At 37.5% G+C, this 18,539-nt stretch overlaps 2 protein-coding genes across 3 annotated transcripts; one reads left to right on the top strand and one right to left on the bottom strand.

Moving 5' to 3' along the window:
- Positions 1 to 1,146: 1,146 nt before the first annotated feature.
- On the top strand, positions 1,147 to 7,390 carry LOC108242674 (recoverin). Its single transcript, XM_017427668.3, has 4 exons — positions 1,147 to 1,231; positions 2,426 to 3,011; positions 6,264 to 6,375; positions 6,591 to 7,390. Exons 2-4 carry the CDS (start codon positions 2,631 to 2,633, stop codon positions 6,674 to 6,676), a joined length of 579 nt encoding a protein of 192 aa, XP_017283157.1. The 5' UTR covers positions 1,147 to 1,231; positions 2,426 to 2,630; the 3' UTR covers positions 6,677 to 7,390.
- Positions 7,391 to 8,213: 823 nt separating this feature from the next.
- On the bottom strand, positions 8,214 to 18,404 carry si:ch211-232m10.6 (uncharacterized protein LOC572203 homolog). Of its 2 annotated transcripts, XM_025008437.2 has the most exons (8): positions 18,290 to 18,404; positions 15,717 to 15,827; positions 13,016 to 14,091; positions 12,126 to 12,320; positions 11,401 to 11,460; positions 11,120 to 11,278; positions 10,011 to 10,122; positions 8,214 to 9,816 (listed from the first exon to the last, which is right to left on the bottom strand). In XM_025008437.2, the coding sequence occupies exons 3-8, from the start codon at positions 13,212 to 13,214 to the stop codon at positions 9,240 to 9,242; spliced, it is 1,302 nt and encodes a 433-aa protein (XP_024864205.1). In that variant the 5' UTR covers positions 13,215 to 14,091; positions 15,717 to 15,827; positions 18,290 to 18,404; the 3' UTR covers positions 8,214 to 9,239. The 2 variants fall into 2 exon arrangements, with proteins under 2 accessions (XP_024864205.1, XP_017283155.1); XM_017427666.3 differs by lacking the exons at positions 15,717 to 15,827; positions 18,290 to 18,404 and adding an exon at positions 15,868 to 16,085.
- Positions 18,405 to 18,539: the final 135 nt, after the last annotated feature.

The following is an 18,539-nucleotide window of genomic DNA, read 5'->3' as shown; positions in this document are numbered from 1 at the left end:
CCTGTCAGGTATCATGGCGGCTAAGATAAATTGACACATAGGTCAATACATGGGAGTGGCACAGAAGGAAATTGGCAGAAACACAAGAGGAGCCCAGGTAATGTTTGACAGACAACAGTTGCTAAAGACTTTAAGATCAGACACAAATCTGTGTACTGCCTGGATTGACTATAATAAAGCTTATGACTCAGTGCCACCCACATGGCTCCTGAACTGCACCACTTCAACATGACACTAAGAGCCTTCATCATAAACTCAACAGGAATGTGAAACATGGCTGTAAAGGCCAATTCAAAGCCAAATGTACTACTACTGTTCTGCATAGACCTGAACCACCTCAGCCAAATCATAACAAGGCGTGTCCATGGATACCAGCTCCAAAATGAAACAATCATCAACCACATTCATTGCATGCCAAAAATAAGCAAGACGTCCCCTCACCAATCCACGTCACCAAGATATACAGCAAGACCATTGGCATATCATTCAGACTGGATCAATGTGGTAGCATTGTTTTCAAAAAAGTAAGGTGATCATAACTGAAGAGGCTGAACCACCAGAAGGCAACATTGCAAACATTCAGGCAGGTACAAGGACAAAAAGGCCCCAGTGAGGGAATACTAAATGAATGTCTCAGACAGGCTAGAGAGGGATGGACTGAAGGACATTACAAAAGCACTAATCATGGCAGCACAAAATCAATAGAGGTTGACGTCTATCACTCTAGACAGGATCCAAGACGCAAGGTGGGCCAAGATGCCTCTGTGACAGTTCAGGACATGATAGCAGGATGTAAGACACAGGCAGGTAAAGCGTATATAGAATACCATAATCATGTGTTTGGAATAGTTTACAGGAACTTCTGTGAATATAGGTTGGAAGTCCCACAGTCAAAGTGTGAGGTGGTGGAAAACAACCAGGCTAAGAGATGGTGTGACTTCTAAAGTCAACCAAGAATTATTTATTGACTTGAAATCAACAAATTACTCTTTTTCACTTGACATGGAATGACCTAATAAAAGACAAATGTGACTAATATGTCACATAAAAACAGCTGCAGCAGCTCTAAAAGCACAGGGTTACATATATTTGCTGACATGGCTCCTCCTTTGGGAGATTGAGACTAATTGACTTATCTCAGTAGGTGGAGACTGATTTTCTCTGCTGCTCACAGGCAGAGCATCAGTGTACCTCCATCAGTGTACCTCACATTTCTCTGCGGATCACACAGGTAGGGCATAAACAGAGCCGTGCAGGTTGTGTGTTTACATTGATGTTCCTGTTTCTTTTTAATTGTTGAATAAGTGAGTTTGTCTGCTCTTTATTCATGCAGATTGATGGAGATGTTATGTGGTTATATGTAATTGTTAGGTATATTTCAATGAAAAAGTTGTGTTTACAGTAAAATTCAATCAAAATCAGGTTGATTTATGTTTTGAAAGAAAAGCGTTCAGTTATCTTAAAAAAAGGAGTTTACCAGTGACATTTACTTCAATAATTTGAGCCAGTCTTTTTGAGAAAATGGTTGCCATTTTATCTCCACAGTGTAACAAAAAAAATGTATTCTTATTTCCCTATATCCAATTGAATCATTGTTTTTAGTCATTACAAAAAGACTCACAAGTTGTAGATAAATATGTCAAGTGAAGTTCCTGGGTGCATCTGATGGAGCATTAGCCTGTATTTTCTTTTAGTGCAACAGTTTGAATGAAGAATTAGGGTTTTAACAAAATTCAAATATATTAGGAGGTGACTTTTTCTATCGAGTCTGACAATCATCAACCAAATTATATTTAATGATAGCATCCTATGAACTGCTTTGTTCTCCATTCTAAAAGGCACTGAACTCAAAGTGGTGCCCGTCAATAATTAATTTAACTTAATATGTCTATACCACCATAAACATCCACCTCCAGATATTTCTTGTAGCTTCAACCTGTGGGACTGTGGGATACAGTGATGGCTACTTTAAGCCTTCCTTGATTTTGCCATGTGTCTGAGCACTTTACACTTTGCACATCAGGTTAATCCAAGTAGTTTGTCCCTCTGGATTATGGCCCTAATGGAGGATAATCAGTCTCTTTTAGCTTTAGGTTTAATAGATTCTGCTGAAGTTGACTAATTTTTAAGGCAAATTTCTTTCTTTGCCCATTTTGTTCAAAGATCATCAAAAACAACAGCAAGCTGTCAAATAATTATGCACACCTTAAAGAATGAATTGACACCACACTACCTAATTACAGATATACCTGGATCATTTCTAAAATAACAAAGGGAAAAAGTCATCTTAAAACTGTCAGACACACAACATTTTGCTCAACAATAAACAAGCATTTAACCTAACATGTCCTTGACACCTGTTGCTGTCTTACCTAAAGTTGACTGCCTTAATGAGCTTACCAAGCACCTTCTGCTCTTTTCACAGCATTTACGTCTACAGTTTGAACTGCAGGCAAGGAACAACATCGAGAGGAAACTTATCTCAGAAACAGTCTTCTGCTTACTGCTTTTTTACAAAATAGAGTAGGAAAATCCTTAAGTTGAAGTTGTGTAACAACTGGCCTGGAATAGCCAAGGGACACAAAGACACACCTTGAAATAGCTCTCAAAGATTAGCAACACCACCAGTAATGGGTAACAGCAAGAGTGGAGCTGTGTCCAAGGAGATCCTTGAGGACCTGAAACTCAACACCAAGTTCTCAGAGACTGAGATAGTTCAGTGGTATGAAAACTTCAAGAAGCAGTGTCCAACAGGCCGCATCACAAAGCAAGAGTTTCAAAACATCTACAGCAAGTTCTTCCCTGAAAGTGATGCCAATACTTACGCCCAACATGTCTTCCGCTCTTTTGACGCTAATGATGATGGCACACTGGACTTCAAGGAGTACATTATTGCTCTCCACATGACGTCAACAGGGAAGACCACGAGCAAGTTGGAATGGGCATTCTCACTGTATGATGTTGACAAGAATGGATACATTACCAAGTCAGAGGTCGCAGAAATCTGCTCGGTGAGTTTGGAAAAAGTAATAATGGTGTGAGTTTGAGCACAGTTGAGTGTTTTGAGTTATGGTATGGTTTTACAACAATCTGTGCTATATAACTTTTCACCCATCTCCTATATGTATAGTACTTCACTTCATGCCTATTTCATCAATAAGCATGTTGCAGGTTCACTCTGTACAGGTCTCCAGGTCATTTCAGGGCCATAACAAGGACACACAAGATAAATAATTATGCACACGCATGTCTAAGAGCACTTAACCTACATGTATAATTGGGTCTTGCAAAATTGGTTTCCAGGGCATTGTGCCTCTTACATTTGGGGTTCTAATTTATATTTTGGGCTTTTCATTGGTATGTAGTACATGGCACATTTTAGCATGACCTCAACAAATGTTGACAAGTAGTTTTTCAGTCAAATCAGTGCAGACCACAAATTGTTCTGTAAGAATTATTGTTATTTGTTAATACAGATTTATTAAAAAAGGAAATTATTTTACAATAAAAAACTGTACAAGCATTGTTTTGTACACGTACTGTAAGCCAGAAGCTAATTTTCAGAGCTAATCACTCTAATTGTTCCATAATGGTGTAGCAGCGAGGCCTTTATGGCAGTGCTGAACTCCTGCAAAAGATCAGCATCCTTTCTTGCTTTCTTTTTAAAAAGATGCCAAGCCATGTAGTTATAGACTGCTAATAGTATTCACCTCACCCTACCTGCATAGGCTTCATATCATATCTCATATGTGACTTGGAAATAGGTTTAACATACTTTGTCCACATTCATTTTCTTTAGTCACTTTTTTCTTTCTGGGTAGTGGGGGAGCTGGTTCCTATCTCCAGCAGTGATTGTGTGAGAGGGGAGGGACATCTTGGACAGGTTGCAAGTCCATCAGAATCACACATAGAAATAAATTAAACAAACTCACAGAGACAATTTAGAGGTGCCAATGAACCGAACGTGTATGTTTTTGGTCAGGAAACAAGAAAACCAGAAACCAGACATTCTGGTTTCCTCTCACTGACCCAATAAAAAAAAAAGAAAACATGCATGCACAAAGAGAACATGCAAACTCCACACAAAAAGGCCAGGAGGTGACCCTGAGACCTTCTTGCTGTGAGGTGATAACTCCAACCACTGCACCACTGTGTAGACATTTAGGTTAAATGTTACCTAACAAGGATCATGCATCGGCTTCTCAGTCCAAATTTAAATACGGAAATTAGTTTAAAATGTCATCATTTCTGAAATCACAACTCCTTTCTAACTTATTTTCTAACTTTCTGTTTCATTTAGTTCTGATCACAAGCCTGTTGCTAAATTTGTTTGAGGTTGACAAGTCAAGCTTTATCCTTGTTAGGTAACATATTTTCAGGATTAGGCTTTCATTTACGCTGATAAACAGTTTAAGCTTAGGTCTGAGGCTGCAGAGAGCTTTAGAGTGAAACAAGGCAGACGGCTAAGGAAGAGCTTATAGGACCGAAACAATACAATTTTGGACATTTAAATGTTTGTTAGTATTACAAATAGTTTAAATATTTAGTTTTTCTGCTTGGGAGATAAATACATCTACTGTAAATACTGGATGATTTGGGACATTAAGTCAAAACCTCATACAGATATTCCAAAAGAACCTTTTAAGGGATTTAGGCGAAGTCTTGCAATTTATCTGGATTGTCTGAAAATATAATCTGTTTGGAATAAAATTATATTAGATGCCATTTTTTTTTAACTTATAATGGAAATTGTTTGTTTCTTTGTCTTAAAATAGTATTACACAGGGCTGTGATGGCTGACAACAAATTGGAACAGCATTTATGAGAGTTTCCAAAAAGTCTTGAAAGGTTCTCAGTTTTGTTGCCAGAGTCACAAGGCATTGCTCTCGTGTTGCTAGATTTCAGAACATGTTTTAAATGTTAATGAGACAAATATTCTCTTAAAATAGTTACAGAGTCCATCAGAACCCATCTCAAATCCTTCTTAAGTTAGTTTCTGTAATTCTAGAATGCTAGAGCTTTAATTTCCTGTTGATATTTATGCAAACTCCCAGCAAAGTTTGTGCCAAAATTTGCACATTTGGGACACAAAACTGCAAGAAAAACCTAAACTTTCACTTGGAATCACAGTGAACAACACATTTGCACAAACTCTCTGAACAATTTGGACAAGAACTTTGCCAGGAGTTTGTGCAAATTTATGGTTTAGTCTGATTCCAGGTAAACATTTACAGAAATTCATGTAATTTTGTATCTTCAACTGGACAATTGCAGGCCACTACCTTTAGAATCAAGCTAAATAATTATTCTTTTTGATTTGATGTTTAAGTTGTTATGTCTTAAAAAATTGTATTCACTTTTACAAAACATTTAGATACATTACAATATATCACAATATGATACTATACAAAATACTTTATTGTCTCCTTGGGAAAATCTGTTTTGGGCCATTCACACAAACATTACAGATGAAGTAAATGTATTTTCAAAACAATCTTACATAATACACATGATTCACTGGTTAAACTTTTCTCCCATGTGTCTAAAAATAACATTTTGTCAAAGATCTGTTGACTTGGGTAGTTTTCCAGTTACCCTAATTTAAACATGGAGTATTGCCTTCCCTACATAACTATTCTGTATATTAAAAGGATATTCAGTCCAGTTGCTGCAAAGTGCAACAATATAGACAACTATTATATTTTTCAGTTTTTCTGATAATATTATTAACAGGTAAATGGCAAAAAAATGTGAACTGAGTTCCCTAAAGGCAATCACCCAGAACTGATACCACTGACACATGCATGTCTTTTGTTCTAATTGGCAACAAACTGAGAAAGCTTTTATTTTAACCTTGTTGAAAAATCCTTCTTTTCCATGCAGCCACATTTATAGCAACCAGATTTTAATTTAAAAGATTACAGTGATATAATCAGAAGTGCCAAAAAAAGCTGATCTTTGGGACTACAGCAACATATTGCTGTTTTTGTCATGAGCTAGAGCATCAATTTATATACGTGAAAGAAAAGTCTAAATTTATCAAATTTAAACAAGCAGAGACTCCACTCACTCATGGGTATAGGTGTTTTTGCAAAATTTGCAAGATTTGCAAGATTTGTTTGGCAATAAACAAAAGAGGCAGAAAATTTCTGCAATTAACCAGAGAAAGTAGTTTACATTTAAATAAAATTGCTTAAATAAAAAGTAAAACCTAAAACAGAGTTACTTATTGCCAAAATATTTGTTTTTTTATTTTCTAACAGGCAATCTTCAAGCTGATTCCAAAAGATGAAGTAGGAGACCTACCTGAGGATGAAAACACACCTGAGAAGAGAGCAAATAAACTTTGGAAAGTCTTCCAGAAGGGCGACAATGGTGAGATGAAAAAGAGTTAATAAAAACTCTGTTGAATAAAGAGTTTACATTCACCTGGAGGCTTTTAAGTTTAAGTTGTTTGGCAATATGTCATCTTTACAACAGCGTACAAACCAAAAATGATAAAAAGTCCCCTTGTAGACGTGTCCTTTGTATCAGTTATGACATATCATTTTGTTTCACTAAACATAATTTTATTTATTTTTTCCATTCAGAACGCGTCGCTGAGGGAGAGTTCATCCAGGTGCTGTTGGAAAATGAAGAAGCTCTTCGTTTGATTCAGTACGAGCCTTCAAAATAACATTTCTCTCAGACTGATTCATCCCCCCTTCCCTGAGTTTCTGTCATTATGTTAAAATGGTGACACCTGACACTTTCCTGAACACAAAGTGTATTGATTAAACCCCAGAATAAATTATGAAACATAATCTCCTGCTTTTTCATAACATGTGTTACCTGTACATGTGTGCTGTCTGAGTTGTTTGTAGTGTGTAAAATAAAAAAAAGATGCACCCAGGTCACCTGTGATTGCAATCACCATAGCAACCAATTAAACAATATTAAGATTTGCAACAGATATCCACAGACTGCTGTCTGCCTGCTTTAAAACAGATGAAATGATCTCCTTATAATTGTTGAAACTTAAACACATTCAAACAAAATGTGGATGTTTTCCTTTTCTGCTAAAGCAATCACTTTTTTTGTACAGACTGCATTAAATGAAGCATATTCATTCATTTCTGAAACAGCCAGTATTTAGTTTAGGTGCTTTAAAAAGTGGTCATGAAGATGTTTTTCATGATATAGTGTCCTGTGCATTAGTTTAATTATTGTCATCCTTTTAAATTCCTGACCTATAAGCAATTTTCTAGTTTTATGCAGTCCTACATTAATGGGCTCAATTTTTCATGTTTGATGTTAAGTGATGAGGGTGAAAAAGTAAGGTTAGTCCTGGATTTTCCTTTGTTATAAAGTCTATAAATAAGAACAATAAAGTTCTAACAAAAACCAGAAATGTCAGCTGTTTTTTTTTTAATTTAATTTATTTTTAAGATAAATGGAAATGCATGATGTGTATGTCTCATTAATATTTATTTTAAAATAAATAACAAATCAAATTTTCTGGTTGAATTTGACTTATACATTGCAACGTGGGTTTATTTACTGACACTTCTGACTGTGATGCTGCTGTTTATATTAACAGGATATTCATGTTAAAATATATACAGACCAACCAATATTCTCACAAAATAAACCGTTCATAAGCTGATTGAATTAAGGGGAATTAATTAAAATTATATTCTGTGTACAATATTATATATTATTTTAATATCAAAACAAAAGGAAAACAGATAAAAAGTTTGGTAGTATATAAGTAACTGATCTGTTTATGATTAAAAATAACTTAGCCTGTCAGTCTTAATAATGTGCTTGTTGTGTAATTGTTATATTATCAGACCCCTTAATCCTCCTGATAAAAAAAGGTAGAGAAGTCCTTGTAACTTTGGGTCAATTTGACCCAAAGGCCACAGGAGGGTTAAATAGATTTGCAATTACTAACCTCACATAGTTCTGTTCAATGACCCGGTTCATCTCCGCCTCACTGCTTATATTAAGTCAATCCTTCTCTGTCTGTCTTATTCCCATGACTGGGGCAGATTACTGACATACAGTAATCTCCTGTCCAGCATCTAAAAACATCTGTCTAAAAATACAAACCTCTGGGGGTTTTTTTGTCTTGTTTTAATTTTTTTCTAGACATATTGTTCCAGTGATGCTAACAACAGATCAGGCTGGTTGGATGCTGTTTATGCTTTGAGTATTTGTTCAAAAAACTAAATATCTGACCAAAGCAAAGTTTCATTTGATGTTTGCATGAGACAAAAAAATTACATCATCATCACAGTTACAGAAAATGTTAGAATAATCGCAAGCAGCAAAAATGTTTTCTGTTTATTTATTACCTTATTGAAAGGGAGGGTTAGATCCATTCACACAAACAACACAAAAAATATATTTTAATATCTGTAACAATTATTTATATATATTTATTTTTCTTTGTAATATTTTTTTAAAACACCAACAAATTCCCTTGATCAGTTGTGTCTATAAAGTGAACTATTTTTTAATTTAATTGTATACTTCTGGAGTATATTCTTCTACATTCAGTCCTGAAATGCAAAAAATCCCTGAAGAAGTCAGTGTGTTTTTCTGTGCAGCTTTTTAAACCTTACTTTTGTTGTTTTTGTTGCACATGTTGAGTCTGAAAGAATAAGAGTTGATTGATGGATTTACGCTCATCAAGTGAGCTCAGATGTGAAAAACACCACATCAGAATGTTGTAACAAAACAAGATATGAGAACCAAACTTTATCGTTTTTTAATATTTAAGATTTTTTGTGCCATTAGTGGTCATAAAACTAAAGCCCCTTCCACAGAAGTCTTTAAAGCTGGTCTTGAGGCGCCTTCTTCCTGCATCAGTGACTGATGTGACATGACTGAGGTGAAATGAAGCTGATCCACTGACATGCCTCCAAGCTGGCAACAGAAAAGTCACAGATGAAGTTAAAGTGAGGGGTGGAGCCTGCAATACACCATTCTGTCCAGCGGTGCTGCTGTCTCTGATGGTTCTACAATGTTGGATTTATCGTTGCAGTACTTGGTTTGATTGATTCATAGGTTAATGACCAGAGGTAGCTCTGTGTGGAGCTCGTCTTTGCAACCAAAGAACTGCAGTTAACGTCTACAAACTTAAACAAAAGAAAAATTTCATTTAAAAAAATGCAGCTAATACATAGTTTTATAAGCGTAATTTTCAAGTCTTGTGGTGTTTGAATGTCACTTGTGTTGTTTATCATTAAGTCTTAGCAGATTGAGTCTTCTCGCTCCTCCTGCAGAGTGTAATCCATCTCATCCATCTCCCGTTCACAGTCTTCACATCCTTCTGTGCCACATCCTTCCACAACCACCACACCGTGAGAGTCCGCCATCCTTCCCGCTCCCATTCCAGCTCCTCCTGTTGCTCCCATTGTTCCACCAGCTCCTCCCATTCCCATCCCATTTCCTCCAGCTCCTGCCCCGGCTGACATCCCTCCCATTCCAGTCCCAGAGCTGCCAACACCAATTCCGCCTCCTCCTCCTCCAACCACCAACGCTCCCCCAGCGCCGCATGCCAGAGGTCCAACCGCTGGCCCCGCACCTCTGGGCCACATCGGATCTACAAGCACCCCTTGCTGGCCGAGTTGCATCAGTTGACTAACAGAGTAGACCCCACCTCCTCCGCCTTGAACAACCTCCTCATAGGAGGGGGCGATGGTGGCCGCTCGTGCCTCCTCCAGCCTCAGCCTGGCCCTGTGCTTCATCTCAATGATGGTCTTGGTGTAGGAGTTGAGTGTCGCCACAGCAGCTGCCATGCAGCAACTGAAGGAAAGCCAGGCTAAGCTAGGCGGCCGAGAGAGACAAGAGGACAAACCTGAGCTTTGTTTTCAGGCAACTTTGCAAAATAATTTCTGTAGCAAGGCGCAATAGTAATTATGCAAATAAAATGGTGAGTGGACGCTTGTACATGACAGGTATAACCAACGTTTAACATTTGAGTCTTCATATTTATTTTTGAGCAACAAAAACTAACTTACGCAAACGACCATCCGTAGTCCCAAGACTGTGGCCTCCAGTCTTTTGGCCCAATGCTAACAGTCATCTGAAACACTGTGGAGTACATCATATGAGCTACCATCCCCATCATACCTGACAGAGGCAAAAACAGACAGTTTAAATTAAAAAAATGTAAGAATAAAAATTGTTCTGTAATTTTGGAGACAGTTCTTGTAAGAAAATAGAGGACAAAATAAGATCCTTTGCTGATTTGATGCCAAAGGACCATATGAAAACATCCACTTCTAAACATAAAGCATTCAGTGTAGATGAATTTGACAATAAAATAAAAATATAAAAATTCATGTTCAATATTGGGTCTGGGGTGAGAAAAAAAATGTAAAATTGAGAAACAGAGCATTATGTATCCTGAAGCATTTTGTCTGTTAAATGTTCTCTACATGACATATTCATTCCTAAATGTGATTTACAATTTACTGGATGGATAAAGGTTATCCCTGCTTTATGTCTGGGTGATTAGGGCAAAACTTTAAATACCTAAATATACATTTAGGTGACTTAAATATATTATAGTCAGCCAGTCTACCAATTTCTGGCAAGTTTAAGTTAATCTAGGAGTCAGTGAATCTTTACACACCTACATTAGTTGTTCCTAACAGACTTGCTTTGCTTTCAGGGAGTCATAAATAAATAAATAAATAAATAAATAAATAAATAAATAAATAAAACACAATATTTTTTTTTTCTGCAGAACCATCTTCCTTCAGTGTTCCTTTCAGCTTAAATCTCTTCACTTCCACTGTCCTAGTTGGTCTGATCTTACTGCTTGGATGGATGAAGAATCATATGTTGTGAGGTGTCTCTCTTCATTTATTGCATATTTCCTCATGTGTATTTGTGAAGGATGAGAACATAGGACTAAAATATATGGCACCCTAAAAATGGAATAAGATGAAGGCAGTTGCAGTGACTTTTTTTGGACAGAAACTCTTTGGTTTTGATTTTGGCATAAATAGTTTTGACAAACCTTTTACATGCTCAAAGAGGAAGCATTAGACTAAAAAAAAGGACTACTGTAAAACAAAAAGTTTAAAGGTGATACTTTGCAGAAAGCATGGCTTATCCTCACCTGAAAGAATTGTACACATGGCAGCGTAGGCATTGATTTTTAAGGAACTCATCTCCTTATTTGCACAGAGGCACATCCCTTCCACACACATGAGCAGGAAACCCATCGCCAGCAGACCGATGTACATGAACTCACTGATGACAGAAAACCACAACACACCTGGAGGCGTGAATCAGGAAAAAATCATCATTTTTAAAAAGCTTGGTTGTGACATTGAGTTCATGTGTGGTTTAATTGACTTATTTTGTTCTCCTGAAGTGAATCGTGGGTTTTGCACCAACCTTGTGTCTCTCCTGGTGTCAGTTCAATAAAGCTGCGACATTTTTCCTCCTGATCATCACCTGAGAACAAAAACATCATTTATTTTTATTAACATTTATTTGAATAGGCAAATCCGTTTGAGATCACAGATCTCTGTTTCAAGGAAAGAGAAATGAGAATTGAATGTAACGTGTTAGAATTGGTTTTAAAAGGTAATAAAAATGTTAAATACCAACATTATTGCAAAAAAATAAAGCTAAAATAAATCAAATAACATGAAAACTTAATTATTCATTTTGTGAACTAGATCAATTTGTTGAGAATAAAGTTCAAAATTTTTTTTTTTTACCTTTTAACATTGTTGTCATATGTGTTTTGTACGTAACTTCTACAAATTAAGCAAAAAAACTGCATTATGGAAATGATTTTCTGAATCAGTGCTTAAAAGAAATCAGTGACATGAAATAAGTTTAACTCTTAAAAGTGAAAACTAGTAACTTGTTCTCCTCAGTAGTTTATTCATTTTATGAAATCACATCTCATTTTATCAACAATTTATTTATAATTAATTTATATTTAATTTGTGAATTTTGTGTATTGTTTTTAAATCATGATAAGGTATGCCTGAAAATTTGATCACTTTTAAGTGTTTTTAGATAAAGTAATTAAATTTAGCATTCAGAGCATTTCAGGGAGGTTTTTATTTTTTTTTTTCTTTAGACGTTCTGCTCCTTTTGTCACCAACCTTCATTGTGTTTTTCACAGGACAGCCAGAATCCGGTGTGGAAGTATCTCAGCATGTATTTGTCTTCGCCCGTTTCCCAAAGATAATGGACGGCGTTGGCCAGCTGCCTCTTCCTGATCAGATCCAGTTCCTCTTTCTGCTGCAGAGAGAGCGTCACGTTGGGGACCGGGTTCCTGGGGTCCGGGGTGGGAGCCTCTGGATGGGACGGAGAGAGGACCAAACAGACAAATATAAAAGTGGTAAAGAAAAGAATAAAAAGAGCTTTAATGGGACAAAACTGGTGCAAGTTTTTCAGACATTTCACGTTTTGCAACATAACTTTAAAGAAAGAAAAAGTGCAGGAAAATAGGAAAGATGAAACTATAAACACAAAGCCTGAACTGTGTCTCCTCCATAGTGTGTGACACAGTCTGCCTCTAAAACACAGTTCTTTAAGTCAGCTGTGATGTTTTTATTACATGAAAACAAATAGGCTTAACACTGAACAGACAGAAGGTTAAAGAACCCAGAAAAACTGCAGCTGGAGGCAGCTGAGATTAGAACAAAGCTGGGATTATGTAAATCTTTTATAAAAAATGTTTAAAAATGAAAGCTTTAAGCAGCCATGGTTGAGATCACACACCTTCATGAAAGCCGTTGAAGGTGTTTGTGACATGTAGAGGTGTTTATTCATTGTTTTGCATTAGAAAACCAATATTATGCTGCTGTGTGTACATAACTGCTGTGCAAAATAATAGGCTAGTGACTTGTTATAACATTTGAATTAAGTCACATTCCAACTGAGACTCAAATATATACAATATTTGGAGCAAATTGGGCAGTAAATCAAGACATTTAAAGCTGATATGTTGATTTAAAAACACTGTGTTGGCAGTATTTCTCATTCTCACCTGTTGTATATGGCTGGCTGTTGTTTTTCCCACAGTTTTTCATCTTAACCGGTGACAAGCAGACTGGCTTCACCACTTTATGCGTCCCTTCGCACCAGTAGGAGGTGCAGAAAGCCGAGACTGACAAAGTGAGGGCCAAAGAGGTGAGACCCAGAGACAGCAGGGTGCGGTTTCGTCTGGACATTTTCTCCAGCATCATTGCTCTTCGGGTCGGCAGAAGCCAGAGAAGAAATCTGACACTTGGTGGGATTGTTGAATGTTACTTTGGCTTTACACTGAGGGTGATCTTGGTCATAATGAGAGTCAGAGGAATCAGGGGTTGTTCATGATAAGAACAAGAGAAATCTTAAATCAGTCAGGCAAGATGTTGAGCCATCTCCTGGGAAGCTGAGATTGAGTCATAGACTACGATAGGACAGAAAAGAAAAAGCACCAGGAGGAGATTAGAGATGTTTGAGAAGTGGAACAAAGATCAGAGGGGAGGATGAGAAGTGGTGGAGAGATGGAAGGAGGAGAGGGTTTGAAGAAGGAGAATATTTGATGAGCGGAGGTCAGGGGACAGTGGGGTAAAGACCGATGAAGTGCTGGGATTTAATCAAGAGCAGGCAGATGTGCTGGCTGAATGTTGCAGCTGTTGTAGTCTCATCTAAGGACACGACAGTGTCGGCTGTTGGCTTCCAGCTGTGATATCAGTCACAGAAAATTAGGATTTACAACACAAACAAAGCAGGTTATCAGATTTACATTTAGGAGCTTTGTTTCTTTGGGATTGGAAATCAGCAACAACTCGTTTAACCCATGTTTCACATGGCCAATTCATATCCATCTCTGATTTTCTTGACATTTGCTTCTTCCCACTCTTATCTTGTGGATTTTGCAACTAATCAGTTCCCCCCTCACAGCAGATCCCACTCCTCAACCTGTCCCCTCGCTTCACTGGGAGGGATTGAGCTCGCAAAGGAGTGATTAGTCCAGGATCTCAGGCCTGCCTCTGGGCCTGGTAAATCTGTTTTAATCTCGGGTAAGGTGGAAGAGATTAATGCCCAATGACGCTCATGCAGTCTTCAGACGACCACCTGTTAAGAGAAATTAAAACAACAACAAAAGAATAAGACAAACAAATGAGTAGAATCCTCAAGAAATTCGCTTCTACGTTCTAGTAATCTTAAGACCTAAAACTAAGGACAAGTGGGTTTATTTTTTAGTTCTTGAAGGCATTTTTCCTCGTATCAACAAATAATAAACAAAGAAGAGCAAAACCTTCAGAAATGTAAACACTTTTTAGCTCACTGGCACCTTAGAGCTGTTTGAGCCACCAGGTGAAGAAAAAATAGGGGTTAAAGAAACGTGTTTTAATGATGCTACAAACGATAGGATACTTAAGGATATTTCTGAATATTGTAGCTGGAAGTTGCATCTTGTGGATGTACTCTGAACACTTATTTTACCTCTGGTGTTGTGTTGACTTTTGTTTCCTTGTTTAAATCTACTCCTATAAAAACAGCTCAACACAACAACTGCTGCATGTAGAAAACCTGGAAATGCCAGCTTATGGACCAATGTTTACAAAACTTAAGAAACACTTTTCCCTGTCCTCTGTTATAATTTAGACACCTGACACTAGCCAGACATCATCCTGTTGTGAGTCTGTTGTTGACCCATTGAGCCGTTGTCCCTCCCACCCATCTGTCCAAGAAGGGACGTTTGGACAGTGATACATGTGGCTCACAGGTGGAGCCGGAGGACAAAAGTTGCTTCTTTTGCTGGTCAAAACAAAGTGATGATTCAACACAGGAGAGAGAACTTCATGGGTCAAACCATGTATGTAAGAGGGTCATCCACATGGGAACAGTTTTTAAGTTTTCGTTTTAGCATTGCGTCCACACAAAGAATTTTAGAAACCCCAAAGCAATGTTTTCTGAAAACATGTTCCAGAGGGAAAAAAATCTAGAAATGCCACCCTTTAGTTCCCATGTAGACAACCAAAACACAACTGTTTGATGACATCATTGCTCTTCTTCCTCTTGCTTACATTTCACACAAAGTGTGTAAGCTTTATGCAGATGCTCGACACGTTGTGTCTTGTTTTTGTGGTATTTAGAGCACCGCATACAGGACTAGTTACTACAGCATTTTGGGTTATTTTGGGGGGATCAAACAACAAATAAAATAAAATGAAACTTTTTTATAGGCAGACTGACAAAGATAATAGCATTTATTTAGAAATTTAGAATCAGACTTAGTTTAGACCAATTTAGACCCTGTTGAATTTTATGATGATGCTGAATTTATCTCAAAATGTGGTTTATTATTAAGACAGCTCTTAAATGTTGCAGAGAAAGAGATGCAGCTGCTACACCAACACTCCAACTGAGGAGAGGCTGAAATGTTATGCCTGTTTCCAGAGAGCAGAGGGTAAATGTCTTTGACTTACACAACCCTTTAGCATTATTGCTTTCCCACAATCTTATTAAATTATTATTTATTTAAGAGATTAAATGACCCAAGCACATTTAAACCCGAACTCAGTCCACTTTACTTACGTTCTCAGGGTCTAAACATTCATGTTTTGTGATTTGAGAGGGTAATTTTGTTTTGTACCAAAAGAAAAAATATACTCAGCACTTAAATATGCCCTAACATTTACAGAAAATAAAACATAACACTCTGCATGGTTGCTCTGTCTGTGTGAGATATCCACCTCATCAGGATGAGCTGAAATCTTTTCCCTCATGGGTGGGATTAGAAAATCCAGCTGCAGCTGGAAGCGCTCAACTTTTCATCAAATGACACTTGGACAGCAAAATGAGACCTAAAACCAAAAAATAACATGAATAGATAAAAATACTCACCAAGGCAGGGACTCTGGGAGTGGTTCACTATATTTTTCCTTCAACTTTCCTCAATCATGCATCTGGTTTTCCTTACTTTTCCTCTCAATTCTCTCATCACTCCTTCCTCTGAGTTGGGTGAGTTTCCATCAGAAACTCACCCAGATTTCTCTCTAATCCTCCCAAGTCCATCTGTTACTTTCCCACCCCTTCATACATCGTCCATCTCTCCATCTCTCCTTACAGTGTTTTTTTTGTGTGTGTGTGTTTTTCTCTCTTGTTGACTTCATCTCTCCTCCTCTCTCATGCAACCTTCCTGACCTATAATCATTAATTGGACTCTATGGTATAGAACAGCTTGGAGCTAGATGGGTGGGATGGTGTTGTAATCTGATGGTACGTGTGGCTTTCTTGAACTCTGACCATAACAAACACAGTCCAACTCAGCTGCACAGCTGTAGTCAGACGTTTGCACACACTTGTCAGGGATATAATTGTCATGTCACTGTTCTTTTACTGAAGGAGAGTCACTATACAACAAAATGATAAAATAAGCTACAATTTATTCTTTGTTTTCTAATATTACAGTCAGCACACCTTATCAATGTATCTCAGTATTTTTATAATGACAGGATGCAGTTAAAATATTTGCATCTATGCAGAATCAGTTTTTTTTTATCCATTTTCTGCTGCTTATCCAAGGTCAGGTCCAGGAGGGAAACCCAGACATCCCTCTCTCCAGCGACACTTTCCAGCTTCTCCTGGGGGAGCCCAATGTGTTCCCAGTTCCAGAAAGGATACATAATCTCTTCCATTGAGTTCTGGGTCGCTGAACCACCTCAGCTGACTATTTTCAATGTGAAGGAGCAGCAGCTTAATTCCTTGCTCCCATCGGATAGCAGAGCACCTTATCTCTAAGGCTGAGCCCAGCCACCCTACGAAGGAAGCTCTTTTTCATCATGATCATAGGTGAGGGTTAAATCTAGAGCTTTGCCTTTTAGCTCAGCTCCTTTGTCTCCACAACAGACTGAAGCAGTGCACTCATTACTGCAGATTAATCGATCCATCGCCCACTTCATCCTACTATAACTCGTAAACAAGACTCAGATAAAGCTGAACTCCTTCACTTGAGACTCACTCTCTACCTGGAGGGAGCAATGCACCTTTATCCGGTTGAGAACCATGGCCTCAGACTTAGAGGAACCACCCCTCATCGTAGTCACTTCACACTTGGTTGTAAACCACAGTGCACTCTGAGAACATTGGGGATTTTTTGCATCAATGTTGGACTCAAACTGAAGCCAGAAAACCAAACAAAACTGGACTAAAAATTGAAGAATCAAACTTTTCCAGTTTGTTTTGAACCTGAAAACTTTTTTAGATGTTTGGATCTGCATACCTTCAACGCCACGTGTGTTTTCAGTGGAACTTAAGAGTTTATGATGCTATCCTTTTTTATTTATTTTTTGGTAAGACATGTTCAACATCTTGATGACATTGTAATCTCTTGATGTTACCATTAAAGGTTGTTTTGACCCACTCTGTAGGTGAGTGACATGCTTTGTTACAGTCACGATTTTCAAGCAAAATTACTGTAGCTCTACATTTTTTATACACTCATCTTTGCATTCTACTTTTTTGCTTTTTACAGCTCCCATCATATCATTATTTTTTTCTGTCTATAGTATAGATTTCTGCAGATGCTTACTCTTTCATCTCTTAGCAGTTTGTGTGAATGTTGGTGTCTGTGGAAACAATACTTGAACAGAAGGCAAGAATTTGATCATTTTAAAGATTTCAAAGTCAAAACTATAAAGAATGTTTAAAAATTGCATTTTTTGTCACTGCAGAAGATGACAACATCCATAGCTATCAATTTGTAACTCATTTTGATTTAGTGTAAGCTTGGTTTAATCAGTTAAATGGTTTGTAATCAACAGGAAAATATTCATTTAAAAATGCTTTCAAAAGAAGCTTTGGGTTTGGATTATTATGATCTGACTTGAGCAAAAAGGTACCACAAGGACTGAACTGACCATCGTATCCTAATGTGACACAAGCTGACAAACTGTCAAACTCCCAATCCGCTCTTCCTGTTTTTAGACACTAAGCTCCTCTCTCCATGAATGGAACAACTCAGATCCGGCTCAGCTGTGAATCCAACAATTACTCCTCCACACAACCAATTCTCTAATGGCCTCTGCTTACAGTACCTTTCACTTCAAATTAATCAGGAAATAAAGAATGGAAAACTCATCAGCATGAATAAAAAATTTTGTTTGTGTCATTTTTCACAAACATCTAAATTAAGTAGCTATAAATGTGGCATATTTACCATTTCACACACACAAAACACTTCAATTGAAGACAAATATTAGTAGTTTTTGAAGTTTCATTGCAGGATCAACATCAGGATCATCATCACTTTAACTTGGATGAGTACCTTAAGAATACTTTAAGGCAATGGTGTCCAATCCTGGTCCTGGAGGGCCACTATCCTGCATGTTTTAGATGTTTCCCTGCTCTTCAGCAGGTCTTCAAGCTCTGCAGAAGCCTGTTAATCCACTCAGTCACTCAAACCAGGTGTGTCAAATTAGGGAAACACCTAAAACATGCAGGATAGTGGCCCTCCAGGACCAGGATTGGACACACCTGCGAACTAGCGCTGATGCTTACATTTCTGCTCATATTTA

Source organism: Kryptolebias marmoratus, linkage group LG5 (assembly GCF_001649575.2).
Source record: "Kryptolebias marmoratus isolate JLee-2015 linkage group LG5, ASM164957v2, whole genome shotgun sequence".
NCBI lineage: Eukaryota > Metazoa > Chordata > Actinopteri > Cyprinodontiformes > Rivulidae > Kryptolebias > Kryptolebias marmoratus.
The sequence above is the reverse complement of the archived record's forward strand: the minus strand, read 5'-3'. Positions and strand labels throughout refer to the sequence as shown.